Source organism: Chionomys nivalis, chromosome 2 (genome assembly GCF_950005125.1).
Source record: "Chionomys nivalis chromosome 2, mChiNiv1.1, whole genome shotgun sequence".
Lineage (NCBI taxonomy): Eukaryota > Metazoa > Chordata > Mammalia > Rodentia > Cricetidae > Chionomys > Chionomys nivalis.
This window is the reverse complement of record NC_080087.1, coordinates 17,566,728-17,593,404: the sequence shown is the minus strand read 5'-3', so window position 1 is coordinate 17,593,404 and position 26,677 is coordinate 17,566,728. Positions and strand designations below refer to the sequence as shown.

Here is a 26,677-nt window from a genome sequence, read left to right as displayed (position 1 = left end):
ATGAAATGCAGATGTACCCTTTACTGTTTGCATTCTGTAATCTTTCAGGACTTGCTCAGCGCCTTGGATGCCAAAACAGCCCTAGAGAGGGAAGCTAAGCTCTTCCAAGAAAGGCTGCTTGCTGCGCAGCGAGCCTGGGAGGCGTCAAAGCAAGAGCTGAACCAGCTGAGGAAAAACTGCCAGCAGCTGGACCTGAGTTTGAAGGCCAGCAGGGATGCAGCCGCAGGCTCGCAAAGCCAGATCTCCTCCTTCAGGGAGAAACTCGCAAAGGTCCTTGGCAGCGGATTGGATATGGCTGGGTCCGCAGAGGACGCCATATTGGAGAGGATTCGAGAGCTGCACATCCAGGAAGAGAGCAAGAAAAGGGTGAGTAGGCCATGGCCCCTTACAACTTCCTCAGCAGTCATTCAGCACACAGCAGCCATGTCTTGGAATTAGTTAATTTACAATGGGGCATGTTTGTGCCACGTTTAGATGTTCATGGGATGACCCGAGTCGCTGATGGAGTTGGAGCTGGCCATGCGGAACTCTGTTTCTCCTGCATTTAGTCATGGGGCTTGAGCTCTGGCAAGACCCTGAGATCATGGTTTCTGATATTTTCAATGACTTCTTCTGTTTCTTTTTTTCTTCCTTCTCCATTCCCTGCCTCCATGTGCCTCTGTGTGTTGTGTATGTGTCTGTCTGTGTGTGGTCTGTATGTACCTAGTTGCATGTGTCTGTGTGTGGTGTTTGTGTATCTGTTTGCATGTGTCTCTGTGTTGGCCGAGACTGCTCGTTCGTTTCCCTGACTGCTCAGACCCAAATTATATTATATTAATTATATTAATTATAACACTGTTTGGCCGAGATTCAGCTATGTTTCTAGCCAACTCTTATATTTTGAATTAACCTATTTCTATTAATCTATGTATCAGTACAAAGCTGTGGCTTCTTGGTAAGGATCCAGCATCTGTCTCCTTCGGCAACTACATGGCATCTCCCTGACTCCACCTATTCTCTCTATATCTCTGTTCAGATTTCCTGCCTGGCTTTACTCTGCTAACAAAGCTGAAACAGCTTTATTCATTAACTAATGATAATAAAACATATTCATACCACACAGAAGGGGATCCCACATCACCTCTCTTTTTCTGTCGAAATAAAAGGATTTTTTTAAACTTTAATATAGTAAAATTACGTATAACAACAGGTTCAAGCAAGAATTACAGCTCTATTTAGTCTATTTGTATCTGGCAAAACTAAAGAAAATATACTATCATTTATTTTATCTTTGTGAGTCTAAAGTTTCATATCTAATTTATCTTTTATTATAACTAAGGAAAACTATAGCTATCTGCCTTTAACTCTTCAAAGACCCCAGAAGGATATACTATTACCTAAGTAAACAGGAAGTGCATTGTAAGCAACTTCTAAAACTCTAGAAATGACAGAGACATCTTGTTGCCTGGGCTGTCATCCAAAGTTCTTCTGTACCGTTGGGGCATCCATCTTTATTCTACAGGCCCATAGTATCGAGCAGACTTTTCCATGAAGCAGGAAATCTGAAGATCTGTTCTGCCTTGTAATGGAAAAGTTCATCAGTTGCTTTCTTCTGTGTCCTGCAGAATGTCTGGCAGATTCTTTCATGAAGCAGGAACCCTGAAAGACTGTCCTCACATTTAAGCAAGTTCAGCAGTCATTTTTCTGTGGGTCCTGTATGTCCAGTTCATACAGCATACAGCAATTTGGGCAAGAGCAGTTTCTTGCCCAAATGGCTAGCAAACTCCTTAAGGAGCCTCATTGATGCCCATTATCCTCTTGAAGTAATCAGCGCTGCCAAAATCAGACATATCTCATTATTGAGATAAGCCTAAGTTCTTAAAAACCCTTCAAATGCCATAATCTATAGGTCTTTGGAGTGCTGAAGATTGTCTATCTAGCTGAAATATATCTCTGTACATCTAGAAAACCTAAATACCATTACTATAAGTTTGGTTATTGTAGATGATATCTATTAACCTGTATTTCTTAATTATATATTACATTTTAATGAGCTGTATAAACATAATACCTTAAACAAGGTAGAAATATACATATACACAGTGTAGCAAATTGGCTTAAATTTGTATAAATAGTTCAAAGCCCATACCAATGCAAGGCATTCATTTCTTACCATCTTCCTCCTCCCCTTCTTAGAAAGTTTAGGAATTTGTACATAGTTTTCTCCAAACTGCTTCCTGCTGTTTGTTGGGTGAAGTATTTTTACGGGCTCATGAGGACCTTTTAGGGGGTCTTGTTCTATCAAACCACATCAGTCTGGAAGGAAACCATAGGTTCTCATCTTCTGTGAAAACAAAAACAGAACCTCTTTTTCAAAGCAACATATCCTTAGACCCAAATCTTAAAGTCAAGATGCTTTTATGTTGGTTTAGCTTAGCCACCCTAGAAAGTCCTGTCCCTGCCTTTCAAGGCTAGAATTACAGGAGAGCCACCAGACCCACAGCCCTTGACCTTTACTCTTGGTTCTTGAGTCCCACATTTGGCCCTCTTGCTTACACAGTGAGCACTTCACCCATGGGGTTATCTCCCCAGGCCCAGTGGATTGTTTGTTTGTTTGTTTATTTATTTATTTATTTATTTATTTATTTATTTATTTATTTATTTATTTATTTTTCAGTACTGAAGATGGAACCCAGACTCTCACACTTGGAAGGCAGCTCTGTCAGTGGCCTGCCATGCTGACTTTTTAGATTCTACTTTCTCATCTTATTAGCAACTAGTACAAAGTTCACAGTCCCTGTTCAAAAGTGTAAAACTCTTTGGGTTCACCAAGTCTTGTCGGTTTTGGGGAGTGAGTGGTGTTTTTGAGGTACAGTTTCATTATATAACTCAGTTGGCTTCCAACCCACAGGAAACCCCCCACTTCCTTTATAAGGCCTCCTGAGGGCAAGAATTGCAGGCCTGTTCCACCGCACTCGCCAGTGTGTTTTCAAATTTAGGGTATTCATGGGCTTGTAAACTAAATATATAACAAAGCCATTTATCAACCATGCACAGTTTTCCACAACTGGTCTAGACTGTACCCCATTGCCAGCCATACTCACTGTGCTCCAGTGGAGCCTGTGAGCCACTCCAGAGGGGGTGAATGGAGATTAAATAGCCTGAGTCATTGAGGGTTTGCTGTCCCGCAGGGTCAGGTCACGCCAAGACTTGCTAGGAAATAAATTACCAGGATTTGCCTCCTAAGATTATTGTTTACTAGTGGCAGTCAATGGAACAGTTGTTATAGGTTCATTAACATGTTGTTAATGAACAAAAATCAAAACAACAAATGTTAACTGTTACTGCTGCGTCTCCTCCCCTTCATCCTTGCTTCTGTCTTCTTGATTTTTAATTTTTTAAAAATTTTTGAGTGAATGTGGTATATAAATATGTGTGTGTGTGTGTGTGTGTGTGTTTGCGTGTTTATTTGTAGAGGCTAGAAGTCGACCTTGGGTCAATATTGCTCCTCAGGTACCACTCTTTTTTTTTTTCTCTTGAAACAGAGTTTTTCACTGGCCTGAAAACCACTAGTAGGTTCTGTTGCCTGACCAGGAGCCTTGGAGATCTGCTTGTCTCCACCTTACCAGGCCCTGCTTTTGTTATGTAGGTTCTGCTGACTGAATTCAGGTCCTGGTCCTTTCAATGCAAGTGATTTACCAGCTGAACCCTCTTGCCAGCCCCACAATGACTTTTTTTTTTATAAAGTTAGTTTAGAAATGCACTTGTAAATATAAAAATAAATAAATAATCATCAACCTAAAATCCGTGCTTGCTCTACAAGTAATTCTCATGGCCTTCTTAGCCCAGTGCACAGCGTTTTTATAGTTGGACTGCACCCTGTAGCATATACATATCGCTGAGGGTAAGAGCACCTTTTCCTGTGACTCAGTTTATACATTGGAAGTCAACTGAGACAGATCATTTCCAAAGCTGGGAGGAGCTTCAGGAAGATGTCTTGAGTGGTAATGCATTGGTGGCTAATGTTCTCCCCACACATTTTCCTTCCTATTTTAATTCCGGCGTGTAAAGCATGGCATAAAGTTGCCAGCATGATGTGTATGTTTATTTTCTGAAGCAAAGTGGTGTAAATTGGTTAAGCTGGGCTATGCTTCCCCCACTCCCCATACAAATGAGAATGATTCAGCCTTTTTAGTGTCTTTCTCGACCTCCCCTACCCTGTAATTTTTCTCAATAGCTGAGCTTCCCATTTCAAAGCCCCAAATCAAGCATGTGGCTGGTCTCTTGTGTGACTCATCTTCAAGTAAACTCGGGAGAAAATGGATTTTGCACATTGTCTTGGAAATGTTTTCGAAGAATGGACGCTTTACAAATCGCCAACTCTGTTTGTGGAGGGCTGCTTCTCTGCCAGCTGCCATGGCCACAGGCAGCCAGCTGTGGAGTCCCCCACATGAAGGCCCTGCAGGCTTGGCCCGGCACACTGCCCACTTCGCGTGCATTCTTACATTGCTTTTCTTGTTTACTCCGTGGCTATTCATTCTCCCTCTTCTAGAATTGAATTCTCAGTGGAACTGAGGTCACCGCCCCCACTTCTTCACTAAGTCATTTCTGCTTCTCCCTTGAATGTGGGCTTCTGGTAAATTTAATTTTCTCTTTAAAAAGCTATACCATATCTTAGAGCAGGGATTCTTAACGGTGGAACTGTTGATATTTAGACTGCATAGTCTTTTTTTTTTTTGAGGGTCTTATGAAGCCAGACTATTCTTGAACTCATGATCTTTTTGTCTCTGCCTCTTGGGTGTGCACCCTCACACCTAGCTCTGTATAGGATAATGTATATGCATTTGTATATATATATGTGTGTATGTATGTGCTGTGTATTTGTGTTTGTATATATAGGTGTATGTGTATATATATGCATGTATATATGTGTGAGTGTATATCTGTGTTTATGTATGTATATGTGTGTGTATGTGGCAGGTGGTGGTAGTGTCCTGTGTGTTGTAGGGTGTTAGCAGTGTCCTAGCCTCTGCCTGTTAGATCCCAGGGCAACCCTCAGTCCCAATTTGAGACAACCATTGGGTCTCCAGACAGAATCAAATGTTTCCCTGACAAGGACAAAGTCATTCCTGTTTGAAACCTTCTGCCTCAGAGGAGGAAGGTCCTACTGCTGAGTCCCCAGGAATCCAAAAGAACCTTCTGAATGTTATTTAGTCTAGAATTTCAGAAAATATAATAGATGCTCAAACATGCAACATTTTTGGATTTTACATTTTGTGGCAAAGTTGTCCACCGTTTGAGGTATTTCCTAACTTACTCATCTGGATGAGAATTGATTATGTGTAGAGATGATGCGACCTGATCAAGTTCTTCCCATTTCCTGAATCACATACAGAGTCACAAAGCTCATCCACCTTGGAGTAGATATTCCTTCTGTAGGCTTTGCTTACTGCCTCAACTGAAAGTCTCATGGTCTGGAGGCTCCGCGGGTGCTGTGGACATAGCTTGGTGCCCCCGAAGACCCGAGGGAAGTTCCACAGCTCTAGTCCTCCAAATCTCACAGCCCCCGATCACTTTCCTGCCACTCACTGGAGCAGACATTTCCCAAGATGCACTGGCAGACTTCCACTGCCCTGCCACTGTCAGAAATGACTCTTTAAGGTCATGTCTGGGTGTGATAGAGTCTGAACAGCCAGAGGTGTAGAGCCTCCATCCTCCCTTGTTGTCATTGGTCCCTAGCTCTGCACTAACAAAGCGCCCCTAACTGAGTGGCATCAGCACAGCTTCCTAGCTCACAGTTCTGGTAGTTAGAATTCTGCCGTCAAGGTGTAGTTAGGGCTGGTTCCTGTGTTCATACAGCTCACCTGGCTTCTGATGGTGGAAGGCCCTCCCTGGCTGGTGCATGGGTTTGTCCCACATTTTCTGCAGTATCTGCCTTTTATACATGTCTGATTTTGCATCCAAGTTTCTTTTATAAACTTTTATAAAGACACTAGATAAACTAACCAGATTTTATCCCAACAACCCAATGGTAACACTATCTGCAAAGAGCTTATTTCTAAATAAGCCCCATTCTGAGGGCCTTAGTAACATCAACTTACCTTTTCTGCGGATACCAAGTTAGCCCACAACAGAAGTCAGCCTGGACAAAGAGGGGAGGGCGCAGTGTTAGACAGTGGGCATTGTTAGCCCTGTGCATGGATGGGGACGGACGTGGAGGAAGGAGAATGTGGCTGATGTTAAGCCTTGGTGTTAAGCTGCCTGATAACTTACTTTATATACTTCCAAAATGAAAGATATTATTTGAATAAGAGAAAAAAGTTGTTTATGTCCCAGACGTTAGGTGCCCCAAGAGGCTTTTTCTGGTCACAGAGCTCTGGTGTTGTTTGGTAGAGACTCAGAGCAAAAGGCCTCGCTGGGGAGATCAACAAATCTCCTCGGGAGGTTTGCTAGCTCTAAGCACATTATGGCTTTACTTCTCAAGTCTCTCTTGTTTCTTTTTGGAGGGTAGCCTGCTGAAGTACCTCTTTAATTAACCAAGTTTAGGCATGTGCTTTTTTGTGGTGCTCATATCCCATAGCCCCTGCATCCTCAGCAGAGAAGCCTTCAGTACATTCAGACAACCCTAAGGAAGAATGGAAGGAAGAAAAGTCCGTTGGTTCTCTAGACTTCTTGGTGTAAAAAGCGGCAGGCTTACAGTTTGGGTGGGAACACCCAGAGACTGGTATATGGTGTTCTCAAGAATGGAGTCAGATGGTGCTGTTAGTTTATGTGAGTAAGTTTATGTAAATTTAGTTCTGAAAACATCAACAACACAACAACAACAACAACAACACCTGTGTTCCCTGGCAGCTAGCGGAGCTTCTGAGGCTCAGCTTTGTGATGGGGGCAGATTGGGAAGAACCACAGCTCTTTGTGATGGGGGTAGACTGGGAAGGACCACAGCTCTTTATGATGGGGGTAGACTGGGAAGAACCACAGCTCTTTGCTACACTCTGAACCCCAGACTCTTATGTAACACTGGTCCATTGTGTACAGTTCAGCCATCCACTTGTTAGTAGTCTGCAAAGTGACGTGCGTTGGACTTTCGAGGCTCTTTGGAGCATCCTTGGGTCTACACAGGTGGTGTGCAGGCAGGGTTCTCTTGTCTTGACTCAAATACTTTTGACCCTCACTTGTCTCCTAGATTTTTAGTTTACAAAAGACTATAGCTAAAAAAAATAGTTTGGGTAATATAACGTATGACGTTTCTTTTATTGTTTTGAGACAGGATCTCATGTAGCTCAGGTTGGCCTTGGACTTGCTTTGTAGCCAAGGATGACCAATTTCAACCTCCCCCCCGACCCAGTGCTAGGATTATAGGCAAGGCCACCACATCTGGCCAGCAGAGGGAAATTTCTGAAGGTTTAAAAACTCTTTAAGGAAAGAAAATCAGGTTGGTTGAACTCATACACTGGAGGGGGAATAATGATGGCACACAGTGACAGCCGCTTGGTACTGAACTCCTAGCACGTCTACTGACGATAGTTCTTAGAGCTGACGAGATGAACTGAGGCTTCTCAGAATCTTCTGCTCTGTAGTAATATGAAATATTTCCCTGGTGGGGGGAGATAATCCCTCAAATATGGTTCTGAGCGTTTTACCATCCGATACTGATGTGTGAAATACCCTCTGAAGAGTAGGATGAATTGTATCGTAGGCATGGTACTCTGAGGGCCATACAAGCATAGAAGACATTTTAGTTTGTCCGTCTAGCCTCCTCCAGATGTCTCTCACCAGTCCACTCTGGGACATGGAGTTGACTAGCATCTGTCGTCCATTGAGCTGGATCCACTACCTGTTTGCTGTCTGGTATCAGCAAATCAAAGACAGCTTCAGCCATCAGAGGAAACAAGCTGGGCTGGGAGTGGGGACATGGAGGCATGTCTCATGTAGACCAGGCTGGCCCGGAACTCCTGACAATCTTGCTTCCAAGTGCTGAGAACTTTTATGTTTTTAATGGTGAATTGTTTCAGAGATTGAACCCAACCTCATAAAGGCTAGGTGCATACTGCTGAGCTCCTTGATGACTTCTTTTCAAAAAAACTTTTTAAAGTTATTTTATTATTTAAATGTATGAGTGTTTTGCTGCATGTATGTATATGTACCTTGGCGGTCAGAAGAGGTCATTGTATACCCTGGGAATGCAGTTACAGGCAATAGTGAGCCACCATATTGGTTCTGGGAATTGAACCCTGGTCCTCTACAAGAGCAGCAAGTGCTCTTAATGACTGAGCCATCGATCAAGTTCCTCATGATGAATTCTTAATGCAGATTTTGAAATGCTACTAATTTTGAATTACAGAAAATGACAGAAAATGATGCTTGAACTCTTCCTAGGTAAAAACAAGGACAGAAAGTTGTGTACATGGCACAACCTGGACTATATTCTAAGAATACAAAACAAATACATTATTTAAAATAAATAAATAGTTGAATAAATAATTGTTGGAGGATCATGGGAGATTTTTTCCAATTTATATTTTAATGACTATTTTACAGTATACATATAGTTATATATTGTATTGTATTATATTACTTAGGGATGGATGGAAACTCAAGTAAATGTGGACTTTCTTTTCTAATTTATGCTTATTGGTTCTTCACTGAGGGTAAGCCAGATCAAATCTTAGGTATAATAGAGTTTCAAAAACAACGATGGCAGCTTCAGTGTCCCGCATTGAACATGTTTATATAAACGACTAAGAAAAAAGCAAAGCCTGAGTTCTCTTCTTGATTTAAACTCTAAAATTGCTAAGACAATGGAGGTGACCAGTACTGTGGACCAGCACTGGAGTTCTGTGTAAACATCTATTACTCTTTGCCATTCCGCCTCCCCAAACAAAACATATTAATCACCAGCTTTTTAACCCAATTTTATTGAGCTCAGTATTTTCCAAAAAACTGAATTCAGTAAAGTCAAGGTGGGTGGTCTGGAAGTGTACTTTGAGTCTGAGATTAAACTTTTGCTCTTTGTTTTTGGGGACAGGATGATCAAGACAAAGACAAGGCCATGATGGGGACACCCACTGAAACAGCTTACCTGAGTTAATGGGAGCTCACCAACCCCAGCCAGACAGGGAAGGAAATAGCATAGGTCCAAACTAGTCCCTCTGAATGTGGGTGACATTGTATGGCTGGGGCAGACTGAGGGGCCCCTGGCAGTGTCACAAGGATTTATTCCTACTGCTTGTACTGACATTTTTGAAACCTCTTCTCTTTGGAGGGATACCTTGCTCAGCCCAGATATAGTAGGGACGGCCTTGATCCTTCCACAAAGCAATGTGCCTTCCCCTCTCTGAGGAGTGGATGGGGATAGAGTGGGGGAGTAGGTGAAGGGAATGGGAGAAGTGGAGGGAATGAGAACTGGGATTGGTATGTAAAAATTTCAATTATTAATTTATAAAAAGGGCAAAGGTGAGGGATTCCTGGGAAGGATGCAAATGCTGGGAGAATTTTTGGTGTCACCAGATTAAAAAGAATTTGACCTTTCAGATGCTAAAATGATAATATTCGTATATAATTGCACCACTGAAGTCTAGGGCATATATAACCATTTTCAGTCAAAGGCTAAATAAAGGAAAAAGTCTGTCTGCATTGGAATTCTCAGTGCACCTTCAGGCTGCATCTCATGACAAATTCACTGCACAATCTTTAATCAATTAAATATGGTGAGAATCTCTCTGGGGAAATGGCATCTTTGTGGCTCTTGAATTTACTTTTTATCTGAATCTTTTCCCTTCCCTCTTAGCTTCGAAATATCTAAATTAATAACAAAATTTTGAGGTGAGCAAGAATTATCTGCAAATATGTGTTGACTAAACTTGTTGAAGGAATTATAGGGAAATGAACAACCTCCACCATTATCGGTTTTATAAATGCAAGTTCATTTCAAACAGAGGAAAGCAGCTACAAATGACCTACTTTAAATTGAACTTTTACAAGGAATCTGCAAGTGGGTGTCACAGAGTGCTTATGCTTCTCTGGCGGAGTGGAGGATCTGAACACTTTGTTGCATCCAAACAAGGCTTAGCCTTCTTCTCTGTCTTTGTTTCCAGGTGGTCTCCCAGCTTGAAGCCCAGATATCAGAGCTTGGTGCACAGTTGGGAAACGAAGCTGAGCTTCACCGGAAAGCCCTACAGAGGGCCCAGGAGGCAGAAAGCAAGGTGGAGGCGCTTCAGGGTCAGCTGAGTCACCTGGAGGGAGAGCTGCTTTCTGGAGACGTCTTGAGAGACAGCTTGAATCTTGAGAAACAAAAAGTAATAATGGGGACGGCACATCTGTGGTGCGGGTGTCTGCTGTGGGCTAACCCTGTACCTGAGAACATTCTGAACACTGCAGTGTTTAGACTGATTATGTCTTGAGTTACAAGCAAATTTCCAAGGAATAATAAGCCTCTTCCTATTGTTTAGGGTTCCCTTGATAGTCAGTCCTGTTAAAGTCAGTACGAATGTATGGTATGACCACCCTTTATGAGGTTGGGAGGTTTGGGGTAGCTGAAGTATGGGTGATTTATAGTTTCTTTCTTTCTTTTTTTTTTTTTTTGGTTTTTCGAGACAGGGTTTCTCTGTAGGGAGCCTGTCCTGGAACTAGCTCTTGTAGACCAGGCTGGCCTCGAACTCACAACGATCCGCCTGTCTCTGCCTCCCGAGTGCTGGGATTAAAGGCGTGCGCCACCACCGCCCGGCCCTATAGTTTCTATTATTAAAGGCTTAGCACTTAATAGAGGAGGCGGGCCTTAAGATGCCCTGCTGTACCCTAGACTATATACATTATAGTTGTCAAAGTGTATTAATAAAGTACTGTAGACATTTCTGGGAAGTGAGTTGATTTTTACAAGAGAGGAGATAGTTCAAATGATCTTTGAAGGATAAGTAGGGTGATCGTGGGGGAAGGGGCTGGTGCTGTAGACAGCAACAGTTTAAACAAAGGCATGAAGTCTTGTAAATGCTACGCTCAGAGAAAGCAGAGTGAGTGACTGTATTTGGTAGAATGCGGCATTCTTAGTGGGGCCACGACAAAGAAGGGAATGGGAAATGAAGATCTTTTAGACCTAAAGTTCCTTTTCCTCTGTAGAATATAAAGCATCATTAATGGCCGTGAAGCTCAGACCTACATGTGTTCTTGTCAGTGGTAGACCGCATGTATGAGAGTGGTCCTGTATGACCATGGCTGGGCCGTTTTGTAGAGGTATGTAGTGGGAGCTGCAGGCTGTGTTCCTGCCGCCCCAGCTCCTGGTAGCCTGGCTAGCTCATGCCCCAAAATAACGACACACAAACTGTATTCTTTTAAACACTGCTTGGCCCATTAGCTCTAGCCCTTACTGGCTAATTCTCATATCCCGATCAACCCATCTCTAATAATCTGTGTAGCACCAGTCTTACCGGGAAAGATTCAGCATGTCTGACCTGGCGGCTTGCTTCATTGTGTCTGCCCGGGAGAGGGGAGCATGGCGTCTGAGCTCACTTCCTCTTCCTCCCAGCATTCTGTTCTGTTTACTCCACCCACCTATGTTCTAACCTATGAGGGCCAAGCAGTTTCTTTATTTTTTTAACCAATGACCTTCCTCCATCATTTCCCCTTTTTCTGTTTAAACAAAAAAAAAAAAAAGGGAAGGCTTTAACTTCAACACAGCAAAATTACATATAACAGTTATCAAGTAAAAATTACAATATTTACATCTATTTTATCTTTATCATAACTAAGGAAAACTATAACCATAACTAACTATTCTTTAACTACATCAAAGACTCCAGAAAGATACAATATTACCTAAGCAAACAAGAAATAAGCAATTTTCAAACTCTAGAAATGACAGAGACATCTCGCTGTCTGGACAGTCACCCAAAGTTCCTCTGTACCGTTGGGGCATCCATCTTCGGCCTACAGGCCCATGGTATCCAGCAGACATTTCCATGAAGCAGGAAATTTCAAAGTCAGTTCAGTCACTATCTGCTGTTTCCTGCAGAATGTCTCGCAGACTCTTTCATGAATCAGGAACCCCGAAAGATCATCTCACCTTTAGGCAAGTTCAGTAGTCCTCTCTCTGCGGGTTTTCTGTGTCCAGTTTATGCAATAGTCCAGGCAAGAGCAGTTTCTTGCCCAAATGGCTATCAAACTCCATAACGATCCTCTTCGATGCCCATCTTCCTCTTTAAGTAGATTGGTGCTGCCAGGAGCAGACATGTCTCATTGTCATGAAAAACCCTAAGTTATTAAAACATTAATGCCATATTCTGTAGTCTTTGAAAGATATGAAAAATGTCTATCTAAAATATATCTATGTGCATCTAGAAAATCTAACTAACATGACTACAAACTTGACTATTATGATTATCTATTAACAACCTATATACATTACATTTTTAAATGAACTTCACAATCACAATACCCTAATCAATATCAGAAATATATATACATATAACAAAATTGACCTTAAATTTAAATCACTAAAGCAAAATCCATATCAATGCAAATTATTCATCCCTATATCATACGCTAAAGCAAAATCCATATCAATGCAAACTATTCATATCTATATCATATCCCCCTTTAAATGTAAAAGAACATTTATAAACAATATTTGGGAATATGGACGTAGTTATTTCTCTCCAAACTGCTTCCTGCTGAATGGGGGTGCTGTTAATCAGATATTTCAGGGAATAACCTATGTGCTTGGTTCATCTCAGTCGTCAATTGAGTGAAGTAAGTTTTTGAAGGTGCTCACAGCAACCTTTCAGGAGGGCGTGGTCTATCATACCATATTGGGATAAAAGCAATCCACAGGGTCTCATCCTCTGTGAAAACAAAAGAAGAAACTCTTTCCCAAAGTATCATATCCTTAGATCCTAATTCTGAAGTCAAGGTATTTTCAAAATATCTATGTTGGATTAGTTCAGCAGCATTTATAAACAAATATCTTTTAGCAGCTGTTGCTCCTTCCTCAGCATTCAAACAATTCAAAGAGAGCATAATAGCATACAGTATCAAAATTCTCTGTGTATTTTCCATCTTTGTGCACTTTATTTTAACCTCTATTTTGTTTATTTTTACTTTATTTTTTTGCTTTTTGAGACATGTTCTCTGTATCTTTGACCTGGAATAACTCTGTAGACCAGACTGTCCTTGAACTGTGAGAGATCCGTCTGTCTCTGCCTCCCAGGCATTGGGATTAAAGGCGTGTGCTACCACACCTTGAAGTCACAGAGATCAATCTCCCTCTGCCTCCAAAGTGTTGGGATTAAAGATGTGTACCACCACACCCAACTACTCTCTTTCTTCCTTTTTTTTTGTTTTTTACTTTAAGAACTTTAACTTTTAGCCTGCATATATTTTTAACACACTGTAAATCATTTAAACGTTTTCTTTGACTTTGAATCTTTCTTATACTGTATATGTCTCTTTTTTGACCACATGAACCTTTAAATTATTGAGCAATATGGGTAGGATTAAAGCTGTGGCTTTGGCGGCTGGATCCAGCCCATTCCTTAGCTTTCCAGCCTCATGGAGGAGATACTGGCTGTAGCCATTTTTATTGCCACAACTCTGTGGTGTTTCAAGGTCCTTGCCAGCAAACAAGCTACAACACTCAAATGCTCTCTCTGTAGCTGACCTCCTGCCTCAAAGAGTCAGAGTTTGCCCTGGCAGGATGGCCCATAAACCTGGCATTTTAAAACAGCATAACTTTTTTTCTGCTATGGCTGAAAAACGAAAAGCATGCCTTCAGCTTTTCACCAACACCGTTTTAAGTGTTTCATGGCAGGACCTCTTAAAAGAGCTGCAAGGTTTGCGCTAAAGCTGAGTCAGGAAGCCTCTCTTAGATGAGAGCGCTTGCTTGCCTCTAGCAAGCAGAGCAGACCCAAGAAATTGCTGCTAACAAGAAAACAAGCTTTACTCTCTTCTTTCCCAAGCTTTCTCAGGCCTTCTGTGGATTCAGTTGTCCACATGTTGGGGGCCATTCTGTAGTGGGAGCTGCGGGCTGTGTTCCTGCCACCCCAGCTCCTGGTAGCCTGGCTAGCTCATGCCCCAAAATAACGACACACAAACTGTATTCTTTTAAACACTGCTTGGCCCATTAGCTCTAGCCCTTACTGGCTACTTCTCATATCCCGATCAACCCATCTCTAATAATCTATGTAGCACCAGTCTTACCAGGAAAGATTCAGCATGTCTGACCTGGCGGCTTGCTTCATTGCATCTGCCCCGGAGAGGAGAGGAAATGGCATCTGAGCTCACTTCCTCTTCCTCCCAGCATTCTGTTCTGTTTACTCCACCCACCTATGTTCTAACCTATGAGGGCCAAGCAGTTTCTTTATTTTTTTAACCAATGACCTTCCTCCATCAGAGGTAGAGCTGTGCTTACCATGCACAAAACCCTGGGTCGCATACTCAACCCAGCTCAGAAGTTCAAAATGATAAACTCATCGGTGGTGATGTGCCTGTCCGTGATGTCCCCACGCTGATCTGATGCTGCAGGACCTGGATCCCCCATTAAGCAACAGGCGCCTGGTGGAGCTGTGATCTCACAATGGAACCACTCAGAAAGGAGGGAACCAGTAGGGTAGCGGGAGACAAGCAGGGCCATGAGAGAATAGTCCACCCCAGGGACCTGGGCATGGGGAGGACAGCGTGACTTGGAGGTAGTTTTACAGAATGGTGAGGAAGTGAGCTCTCTTGCCTCGTGCCGAGTGTGGCTGGAAGGGAAGGGGTGCAGAGTCGTGAAAAGCAGGGTCGAAGAAAGGCTTTGTGGGTAATAGTGTGGAGGTGAGACCTCATGAGCTACAAGGGTCCATGAGACAGAGGGCAGGAACAGAAAAGGAGGCACGTAGGATCAAGACTAAAGGGACAGAATTTGTCATGAGAGACAGTCTTTGGCTGAGAAAAGTCTATTCTGGAAACTCGCTCTTTATCATTTTTCAGAACTTAAAAGAAACTGAGGATATGCGATGGCTACATTAGGGGTCAGATACGCAGAGATGCCTGTGAGGTGTCTGTGGAAGCCAGCACACACGAGATGGGTGGATTAGAGACTGGTCCACCTGCTGCTCTGATGGAGATGGATGTGGGTTGTGTCAGGAACTAGGAGGCAAGAATGACAGTTTCTTATTTCCATACATGGCGACATGATCCTCCTCCTTCTTTTCTTTTTCCTCTTCCTCTTCTTCATCTCCTTTCCCTTCTCATTCCTCCTCTTCTTCTGGCAAGGATTGGGTCTCACTCTAAACCTCTTTCCAAACAAGTGTTATCGTTAGTCTTCATTAAAATTCTGCCAAAATAGTTCTCAGTTATGAAAGCAGATTGCACAAGCTAATTATGTCCACAGTGAGTTTTCCACAGATGGAAGTAGTAGTAAAATGGTCACGTAAAACTGAAAGTTGCGGAGAGGTTAAGTGCTAGATATAATCTAGATAGTACAATATAGAGTGGAATGCCTGGTCTCTAACTCACACTAACCTGTGATTTGAAGGAATAAAATACACAAAATCCCTTTTTTCCCCTATAAAGCTGAAGATTTTTAAGCCAGTTGGGCATGCCTGTATTACTAGGGTGCTGAGGCACAGGACCATGAGATTGAGATAGCCTGGGCTACATAGTAAGTTCAAAGCCAGCCTGGGGTACACGGTGATAGCATACCTCAAAAACAAAAAACAGAAAAAAACAAAAACAAAAACAAAATATAGGAAAAAGGAATAAAACAACTTGCCATCAACCACAATCTTAAAAAAAGAAAGATTTATTTTAGTTTTTAATTATGTGTATCTGTGTGGATCTGAGTGTAGGTTTGTGCACATGAGTGTAGGTGCCCAAGGAGGCCAGAAGAGGGCACTGGATTCCCTGGAGCTGGAGTTAGAAGCAATGGTTACTTGAAGGGTACTGGGAAACAGACTTGGATGCCCTGCAAGGACCGTGCATGCTATCAACTGCTGAGCCGTTCCCCCAGCTCCTTAACTGTAATTATACAGGACAGCTAAAGGCCTTGAGAGAGGCGCTTCCTCTGCTGGGCCTTGGTTGGGCCCCATCTGAATCCATTCTTGCCTGTTGTAGAGCCTGGCATGCAGACTAATTGGGCCACACAATTTTTTAAATTTTCTAAAAATTTAGATATTAAGCCTCTTTGAATGTGTAATTGGTAAAGATCTTTTCCCTTTCTGTAGCCTGCCAATTCGTTCAAATGCCCTTGTCCTTTGTCATAGAGAAACTTTTGAGTTTCATGGGATCCCATTTATTAATTGTTCTTAGTGCCTGTGCTGTTGGTGTTTTGCCCAGAAAGTCTTTTCCTGTGCTAAGGAGTTCATTACAGTTCCTCACTTTCTTTTCTCTCAGATTCAGTGCTTCTGGCGATATGTTGCGGTCTTTTATCTATTTGAAGTTGAGTTTTATGCAGGGTGATAAGTATCGACCTGCATTCTTCTACATGCAACTATCAGTTTGACCAGAATCAGTTGGTATAGATGCTGTCTTTTATCCAGTGTGTATTTCTGGAGTCTTTGTCAAAAATTAGGTGTTCATAGGTATGTGATCTTATTTCTGGGCCTTCAATTCAATTCCATTGATCAACATATCTATTTTTATGTCAATACCATGTAGTTTTTATGCCTACAGCTCGGTAGTACTACTTGAGATCAGGGATGATGACGACTTCAACAGTTCTTTTGTCATTCAGGATTGTTTTTAGTTATTTTGGTTTCTTTGTGTGTCCGTATTGAAAACCATCCTTTCAATTTCTGCGAGGAATCGTGTTAGAATTCCGATGGGGATTGCATTGCATCTGTAGATTGCTTTTGGTAGGATGGCCATTTTCATATATTAATCCTACCAATCTATGCGGGTAAGTCTGCTTCCTCCACTTACAATACAAGCAATAGCAGCTAGTTCAAGCACATAGCAGAGATGAAAGAAAATCCCAAAGGGGAAGCACCAGAGCGGGAGGAACTGGCGGCATGAGGACTCGGATATGAAGCTGTCCGTGGGGTCAAAGCGTGGTGAATGATGCTACAGTGATAGTTACTGTAGATTATAACGACGATAATTAAATTGTATTTATCTGTATGCTACTTAACAAAATGGGAAAATAGACGCTTGCAGATAATTCCATCCTGATGAGTAAAATATAGATAGTTCAGACCGTAAGCTGATCCACTTGGACGGCTGGAAATTATACTCTTTTCAGGATTTAATTGCCTGCAAATGCCAGATGCTGAGAAGTTACCGCCACGAGAAGGCCTTATCGGAGACAGAAGCCCAGTCCCGCAGTTAGCACAGAGCAAGTTCCCTGATGGATTGATCCACTCACCTAGCACACACACAGCATTCTGTCCGAATACACCCAGAGAAACAACAACAGCCAAATGAAGGAAGTCTGCATTGTGCAAGTTTAGTTGGCTAAACTATGAACCGTGTGGGCTGGAGAGATTCTAGGGTTAAAAGCTCTTGCTGCTCTTGTACAGGCCCCAGGCAGCAGCCACCCACGTGGTGACTCACAGATGAATGTCTGTAGTTCCAGTCTAGTGGATCTGATGCACTCTTTTAGCCACCCATGGCATTGCCTGCGTGTGGTGCACGTGTGCATACATGAGCGCAGAAAAACATAAAAATAAGTTAAATATTTAAAAGAATGCAAACTATGCCATCTTTCATACCAGTTATGCTTTAGAGCGTTGGTCACCTAATCGTGTTATATTAAACACTTTAAAGAGCATTTTCTAAAGCCCCCTCCCCATATGTGTGCATGCGTGCGTGTGTATGTGTGTGAATACGTGTATGAGTATGTAAGTGTGTGGGTATGAGTGTGTGTATGAGTATGTATGAGTGTGTAAGCGTGTATATGAGTGTGTATATGAGTGTGTGTATGAGTGTATCAGTTTGTGTGTATGACTCTGTGTGTGTGTGTGTGTATGTGTGTGAGTAGGCCAAAGGTTGAAAACACACGTCTTCCTCAGTTGCACTTCACCTTATTTTGTGAGCTACAGTCTCTCGCTGAACCTGAAACCTACTAATTTGGCTACACTGACTGGCCAGTGAACCCCCAAGGCCTCCTCTTGTCTCTGTCTACTTCATACCAGTTTTACAGGCATATTCAGGGCCTGAATTTTTAAAAAAATATATGTTTTGCAGTTCTGTCGCCATGGTTGGACTGCAAGCCCTTTACCAACTGAGGCATCTTTCCAGTCCCATTAAAGCTTTTTAACTAACCCCCCCGCCACACATACACTATTGTTCAACTTTAGGATATATGTGGAGAACTTTGGTTTTGGGGTGGTCACTGAGTGCTGGGACAACTTGGGAGGGCCAACGTTGCAGGGGCTTTTTGTCAAGACAAACAGTAAGAAACCAGGGTGGAATTAGGAACGCAGCCCATTTGTTGTGTGGCAGGACTTAGAAGTGTGTTTGATATTAAGCTGACATCAAGGTTCCTAGCCAGGACAGTGCAGAGAGTTTGCACAGGAAGCTGACAGGGAATTGGTAAGGTGGTTCAAACATTCATTTCCAAATCTTGGGGTCAGAATTTTGGCTCTGGGATGACACTAAAGAGACACCCACGGTGAGAGAAAGGACTCAGTGAGCCCGCACCCTAACCCACACTTCCCACTTTCATTCTTGTTTCTGGGTCTAGTATCTGAAGTTTCTGGATCAGCTTTCAGAGAAAATGAAATTGGGCCAGATAGTGGCTGACCTTGGCTTTGACATGCGTCTGGATGTGGTTTTAGCTCGTGCAGAGCAGCTAGTCTGCCTCGAAAGTAATGCTGTCATTGAAAACAGGACCATCGCTCACAACTTACGGAGAAAGGTAGGCAACATTGCGCTTCATAGTACCGAGAAAAGAAACTTCTGGAAAACCTAAGTGTTAAAGTGATTTTATTACACTGTGATCAGCAGTGTATTTAAAAAGCATATTATTAAAAAGTATGTATTTAGAAGTCGAGTTTTAATTCGAAGTTTTGAAAACCTGATTCATAGATCTATCACCCGGCTCTCGTGAGCCTTGGAATTGCCCGTCTTCATGGTGGTCTTTATATCCATGGCTCAAAACAGCAACTAGAACTGTTTGTCTGTGTGCCATGCTGAAGGTTGGAGGAGGGGAGAAGAGGGAAGCCAAAATGGCTTATAAAGAAGATTCTGGAAGATGCTAGCTGAACAACCTGGCTGCAAGAGAGACTTGCAGACAGAGCCGCCAAATCTCCTAGTTTCCTCTGAGCAAGGAGGGAAGCTGGGGGCAGTGAGCAGTTCTGCCCATGCCAGCTCTATTGAGCTAGACAGTAAGCGAGAAGGGCTCGCTTTTCTCCAATTGAAGACAGAGTTGGGAATGGTTTACAGCAAATGAGAGAATGCATGAGTGAAAGGGATAAAGCATAATTACCAGTTGTATAATTATCAGCACCAGAGAAAGAAGAAAGGACACACAGATGTGTCCTTATAATACCTTTCAGGATAAATGTTTCGTGTAGCGGCTATACAGTGAGTTACATCTGGATCCTTGGATTCTGCCAGACTGTGAAATCTTGGAATAATCACATACCTCTCTGTTTCTTCATATTAAGACAGGAATGGCATATACCTCATAGGAATGTTAATTTTAATAAGAGAAATTTTGAATTCCTGTCTCATAGAATAAATTTGGTTCTCAGTCCCTGCCCCAGTTCACCCTAGTTCTGGAGAAATCACATATATATATAACCTGATAACCATCAGGGATGTCAAATGTACCAAAATTCTTTCTTCACTTCTCAGAGAATTGATTTCCTCTCTTAATGCCCAATGCTATTTGTAGTGGGAGCTGTGGGCTGTGTTCCTGCCGCCCCAGCTCCTGGTTGCTTGGCTAGCTTATGCCCTGAAATAACAACACACAAACTGTATTCTTTTACACTGCTTGGCCCATTAGCTCTAGCCCTTACTGGCTACTTCTCATATCCCGATCAACCCATCTCTAATAATCTGTGTAGCACCAGTCTTACCGGGAAAGATTCAGCATGTCTGACCTGGCGGCTGGCTGCATCACGTCTGCTCTGGAGCACAGTGGCATGGCGTCTGGCTCTGTGAGGAGCTGCCCTGCATCTGAGCTCACTTCCTCTTCCTCCCAGCATTCTATTCTGTTTACTCCACCCACCTAAAGGCTGGCCAATCAAATGGGCCAAGGCAGTTTCTTTATTAGCCAATGACCTTCTTCCATCAGCTATTCCTTCTTAAGAATTATACCATCATTGAAATGACTAGTGTATTGAATTGATTAGTGGACTTTGGCATCAGGGTGCAATTTGACCCGATGAAGCTCAAGAAAGGGAGTTGGGGGCAGCCCAGATGATTCACTGGGTGGAAATGCTTGCTGCCAAACAATCTGAGTTTGATCCCTCAGATAGGAAGAGAGGATGGATTCCCACATGCTTCTCTACAGCCTCCTCACCCTGCACACAAGATGTGGCATGCCTGTGCTCTCCTACCATATACACACAATAAAGAAAAGTGTGTTAGAAAAATTGGATAGGCCCAACGCCGTTAGAATGTAGTCAATGCTTATTGGATTCCGTGGGAATGAAATAGGAGTGATGATGATGATGATGATGATGATAAAATAATAGTGACAGAGAGCTTGAGGCTGGGAAAGGTGGGTGGTGGGTCATGGGGGGAGCAGGACAGACGTTGAGTGAGGTGGTTGGACTGAGGTTTCCATAAGATCAAAATGCATTGTATACATATATGAAATTTTCAAAGAATAAATAAAGCCATTATTCAAAATCTTAAAAGGGATTAGATTGGAGAAATATCGGGCAGGATTGTTAAGGGGTGACCCAGGTGTGGACACAGCTGTCACTGATAAGAAATGCAAAGTAGTTTAAGTTCTTCCACCTCTTAACACTTAGGGGATAATGAGGGCTCACATGACAGTCTTTAACTGGGGGTGGGGGGTGAAGAGGGGGGTGGAGGGGTGGGGGTGGGCGCATAGGTATTCAACAGTTCTTGATTCCTCCTCCTGGGGTTTGTGACCAGTGACAGAACTGCCTGGATTTACTGTCTGCCCAGTGAAGTGGCAGGCAGAGCCCAGGAGACTCTCTCCGCTGGTGGTCATTTTCTACAACCCACTAATTCCCTTCATCAGTCTGATTGCCAACAGGCAGCGGTGTTCAAGAGCTGCCTCCTGGCCTGGGTGGAGGAGCTCACAGCCTAACACAAAGAGTTCAAAGAAGCGAAATCTTCATGAAGTCTGTTTCTGAGATTTGGAAGTTTGTAAACAATTTCCTTAAAAGTCTCCTGGGCACATCTTCTGTAAGAATGTATCAACCCTCCTTGTAGGAGCTACTCAGCCTGGTGCTGAGGGGCTCAGATCATCTAGGGAAGTTTTCAGTATGATGCCGGACCTCTTGTTCCACTAAACACTGGTGCAGCAATCGTGGCCACTGAGCCTTGGAGAGGATTTTGTCTGTCTTATTACATCCTACTTATTCTGCCCTTGATAAGCCTATTTTATTAGTCTTAGAAGTAATTTTACATTTTTATTATGAGGCACAGAATATTGGACGAAGCAGCTGTGGAGAGCTGACTTTTGTCACATTTTCTGGGGCTCCTTTGTCCCGTACTTTGTAGCTACAGAATTAATTCTTGGAAAAAATATGAATAAAAAAATTCAATCAGGGAAAGGAACCCGGTGACCTTTTTTTGATGCTTTGCAAATGAGTCTCATTGACATGCAGATAAAAATCGACATTATCTGAGTAATTCATTTATATTTACTGAGTGTTCAATTATTTTGTCAAAAAAAATCCGTTTGTATCAAACCAGCTAAAGACTCAGAAAGAAAGACTGGAGAGCAAAGAAGTGCATATGAACCTCCTTCGGCAGAAAATTGCCCAGCTGCAGCAGGAGAAGCAGGCACGCACAGCCTTGGCCGAGGAGAGGGATGAGGCCCAGCTCTCCCTCAGGAAGCTGGAAAAGAAGGTGGAGAGGCTGCAGAGGGAGCTGAGCGCGTGTCAGGAATGCAACACCCAGCTCAAAGCCAAATTGGCCGACACCAGTGAACTCAAGGCAAGTGCGTGGCTCCTTTTTCTGTCCCTTTCTGTCAATGCACCTCGAAGTATACGCTAAGGAATGGCATCCTTGAATCAGGCATGGCGGTGCGTGGTTGCAATACCAGCACCTGAAAGGTAGAAGCAGGTAGACCAGAACTCCAAAGTCTCTCTTGGTTATATAGAGAATTGAAGGCCAGCTTGGGTTATGGAAGACCTCAAATAAAAGAGAGCAAAAAGGTGGGGCTGGTGAGATGTGTTCAGTGTTCAGCCTCCTCCTGTTAGTAGTCTGATAAACGTATGTATGAGATTCCTGGGGAAATTCCCATTTCTTTGGGGTCTGCTATGTCAATAGTCAGAAAGACTGAGAAACAAGTGTCTAAGTAGAGTGCCTGCCTTTCCAGTAGGCCAGCTACAGAAGTCTTGGTGAGATAAGAGTTTGTTTTTGAGGAGATGAGGAAATAGAGGCTCTCTTTACTGAGGGCCAGAGTATTGTCTTAGGGTTGCTATTGCTGTGATGAGACCCCATGACCAAAAGCAAGCTGGGGAGGGAAGGGTTTATTTGGCTTACATTTCCATCACAGCCCATCATTAAAGGAAGTCAGGGCAGAAACCTGGAGGCAGGAGCTGATGCAGAGGCCATGGAGATGCGCTGCTTACTGACTTGCTCCACATGGTTTGCTCAGTCTGTTTCCTTATGGCACCCAAGACCACCAGCCCAGGGATGGTCCCATCCACAGTGAGCTGGGCCCTTCTCCACCAATCACTAATTAAGAAAATCTCCCACAGGCTTGCCTACAGTCAGATTATGAAAGTATTTTCTAAATTGAGGTTTTATCCTTTCTGATGACTTTAGCTTGTCTCAAGTTGACATAAAACTAGCTGGTACAAAAATGTGGAAAAGGCTCACAGACAGGGGCGATGGACAGGTACTGTTGCAGGTCATATCTGACAAAGTTCAGTTCTGGAATTTTGCTTAGCAATTTCCCTCTTGTCCAGAGGAAGTTTATTTTATTTATTTATTTGGCTTCTACGTACGACTTCATTTTATTAGAAGACATCTACCCATATTAGCTAGAACAATCTGTCTTGAAATATTTTGAGTCTCAATTTTAATTGTAGCATATTGCTGGGCAGTGGTGGCGTACACCTTTAATCCCAGCGCTCGGGAAGCAGAGGCATGAGTATCTCTGTGAGTTCAAGGCCAGCCTGGTCTAGAGAGAGAGTTCTAGGACAGCCAGGACTGTTATACAGAGGAAACCCTGTCTTGAAAAAAGAAAAAAAATTATGGCATCTCAGAGGCTGAGGCAGGAGGATTGTGCATTTGAGGACATCATTGACTGTATAGTGGGAGTCTGTGTAGGCAAAGCAAAGTGAAACAGAAACAAAATAATCTACCTATTTTTAATCTCACTTTCAAACATCGACCAGGAAATATCTAGAACACTATCTTACCAAATATCTGGACGTTGTGGCCCCATCAAATTATATTAACCATTGTAATTCCTTTTGATGGGTGACTAGTAATCCATTGCATGGATGTGCCACCTTCTGTTCGTCCCTTTAGCGTTTACTGGACACCCACGATCATTCCACTTTGGGGCTGTTACAAATGAAGCTGCTCTGCACACTGTGCTCCAGTTCTCATGTACAGCCCCATATCCATTGCACACTGAAGCCGAAGACCTTGACTCCAGGTTATCTGAATATCTCCTTGAAAGATCCATGCATTAGGTTTTTTTGAGCTCTAGACCAAGAAAAAGCAAACCCTTTCCAGACCAACTGTTAAATTTTAAACCACTGAAAATTATCTTGGCATGAAAACCTAAGAATTATGGAAATAATTTTGAAAGAGAACGATTTTGGCGTAGATCTCCCTTCTTGTGTTAAATTTAGAATAATTTTATGATATCGCTTACTTAAGACTACATAAATTGGTCAATTGCATTACATTTTTATCACTATGAAACCAAAGGATAAAGACGCAAACTAAGAAATTAATGATATTATTTCAGTGTAACTGGTGCTGCTATTCAACTAAAAATCACCATTAATAAGAATGTGCGGTGCCGCCTGCAACTTTTGAGTGTGCCCTGACTTTGGGTTCTCCCTGCATGAGGGAGTGTGTTCTACCACGTGCTTCATTTACTAGGGCGAACCCCCTATATGCATGGTGATATAGTTTGACTTTAAGTTTGCATGAATGTATATATGACTTATGTATGTATTTGTATTATTCTTTTCTTATTAACCTGGGGTTATTAAAATAGTGTTACAATTTGGCACAAATATCACTTCATAAGCAGATGCAGGCACTGAAATCTTGTGGAAAACTTTTAGAGGCTGTAGAAGAGGTTTTGTGTAACCTCTCTATAGCCAGATGCTTCGCACCCTGCCTTCCATGTTTGGACCTCAGGAAATTCCTCAGCACTGTGTGTGTGTGTGTGTGTGCGTGTGTGTGTATGTGTGCGTGTGTGTGCACATGTGTGTGTGTGTAAGGGAGCGGGCATGCCCCATTCAGAAGGCCCTCTCAGTGGCCCTCAGAAGCCTGGCTTGTTCTGATTTCACCTGGAGCATTCTAGCCAATGTCTTCATTCTCTTTCATCCCCAGTCCCAGGGAGTTGCTGGGGCTCTGGCTTCATGCCAGTCGCTAGCCAGGAGGACGGCATGAAGCCCGTCTGCTGGCTATTCTCTGGGAAGGATATAACAGCTCTATGTCTCCATTGGCCGGAACTTAGTCTCCTGACCTTGGTTAAATGAGGTCATTCTGAGGAGTAGGTCTTAATTCTGGTCAGAGAGAAAGAACAGACCAAACTGTCTGGTGGAGAGCCTTAGTTGTGGCCTCTAGCATGTGACCAAACCCTTGTAAGAGCCGTGACTCAAAATCAGCTCCCAAACCCAGGGGCGAGCCATTGGTTTCTGCTTTGTGGTCTCCCAGAAAGCATCAGAGCAGACTACAACCACCAGCCATAGGAAAAATTTTCTTCTCTTTCTGACTTTCTCCATATATCCCTCATACGGAAGCTACTACCCATGGTTCTTCCCCATGGACATGGTTCCCACCTTGCCAGTGTAGCCCTTACTACACTGTTTCCTCTTCCTGGAGACAGCTGTTTGACAGTGCCTCCCCCATCTCCTGAATTGCTTTTCTCACTGTGCACAGTAAACAAGGCCTGTTGAAGGCAGACTGTTTGCTTTTTGAATTGAGGGTAACTTTGCTGCCAGCTCCCCAAGTGTGGGCTGCTAGGGAGGAGGAGGAGGGAGGAGAGATGGCACAGCTGGATCTCTCCCTCCCTCACAGAGCTGTGTCTCTGTGGACACAGCATCTGTTTTGGCCACCAGGACACCTTAGAACAGCAGCTCTCAACCTGTGGGTCATGACCCCCAAGGGGTCAAATGCTAAGACGATAGGAAAACACAGATATTTCCACTCTGATTTTTAACAGTAGTAAAATTACAGTTAGAATTAGCAATGAAAGTAACTTCATGGTTGGGGGGATCAGCACAACACAAGGGACTGTATTAAGGGGCCACAGCATTAGGGAGGTTGAGAACATCACATCCCCAGTTCATGGAGGGACTCATGCTCTCTGCTTGATGCCTGCCAGAGGTTTGCAGTGTCTTTACAACTGCACTAGGGACTTAGAGCCTAGGGTCAGCCAACACCTAGGAGTTCTGATTTATTCACCTTTCCTGCCCGGGCCTCTGACACTTACGTAGAAGAGAGAATCACCCACCAGATTACACAGTTCTTTCCTGGGAAGCAGACAGCACACGGTGTTTACCACGAGTGGCACCCTGGGAACCTTTCCCTTCCTAGCTGGACTCCTGATGATACATCAATCTTTTTTTATGACCGGTTCTGTTCTGCTGGAGGAAAATTAGAGGCCAGTTGCTTGCTGAGCTCTGGGCTGCTCTGAGAAGATCCCTCAGGGGGATTAAGAAACCAACTTAGTCCCACCCCACTCCCAGGAATCTGTTGATTTGATTTTAGAGTCTCCGTCATTCTTGCTGGCTCCCAGTTCTGTCCTGGTGACCTGACTTGATGCTCCCTTCCTTAGAACCCCAGCAGTCGTCAGTGTAAGGAGAGGTGGTGTCCCCAGTGAATGTGTGTGGCTGACAAGGACACAGCCGTCTCAAAGACCCTAATGCCTCAGCCTGTGGGAGTGGTAAGGCCTTCCCTGGTGGGGCTCAGAGAGACGGGAAAGTCTCTCTGTGGTCAGTGCGAATGCTGACAGGGTGCGGAAAATGTCCACTGTAGCTTTTTCCTTTGGAGGTTCTCCTTAGAGACTGCTCCTCCTGAGATTGGGAACCAGGCCTCCCTGTTCAGTGGTACATGAGAACTCGGCTCCTTGTTTACCTGTGTGTAATAACCCACCTCTGGGTTCAGTTGGATGCAGTAACCTCACTTCTCTGCAACTTTAGGTAACATGCTGAGTGTCTGAATGCTGTGGCTTCTCCATTGGAGAATTTCTTTTTTCTTTTTCTTTTTTTTTTTTAAATTGAAAAAAAATTTTTTTTTTGCCTCCTCCCCGCCTCCCATTTCTCTCGCCCTCCTCCCGCCCCTCTCCCCCTCCCCCCACTCCTCTTCTCCTCCCTCTCCAGTCCCAAGAGTAGTCAGGGTTCCCTGCCCTGTGGAAAGTCCAAGGTCCTCCCCCCTCCAT

General features: G+C 43.3%; 1 protein-coding gene across 1 annotated transcript in view; it reads left to right on the top strand.

Moving 5' to 3' along the window:
* Ccdc170 (coiled-coil domain containing 170) overlaps positions 1 to 26,677 on the top strand; it is a 73,442-nt gene that overhangs the window by 37,758 nt on the left and 9,007 nt on the right. Inside the window, exons 6-9 of the mRNA XM_057754114.1 lie at positions 49 to 366; positions 10,077 to 10,277; positions 18,632 to 18,805; positions 21,790 to 22,032. Coding sequence (XP_057610097.1) covers positions 49 to 366; positions 10,077 to 10,277; positions 18,632 to 18,805; positions 21,790 to 22,032 — 936 coding nt within the window. The remainder of the gene's footprint in view (positions 1 to 48; positions 367 to 10,076; positions 10,278 to 18,631; positions 18,806 to 21,789; positions 22,033 to 26,677) is intronic.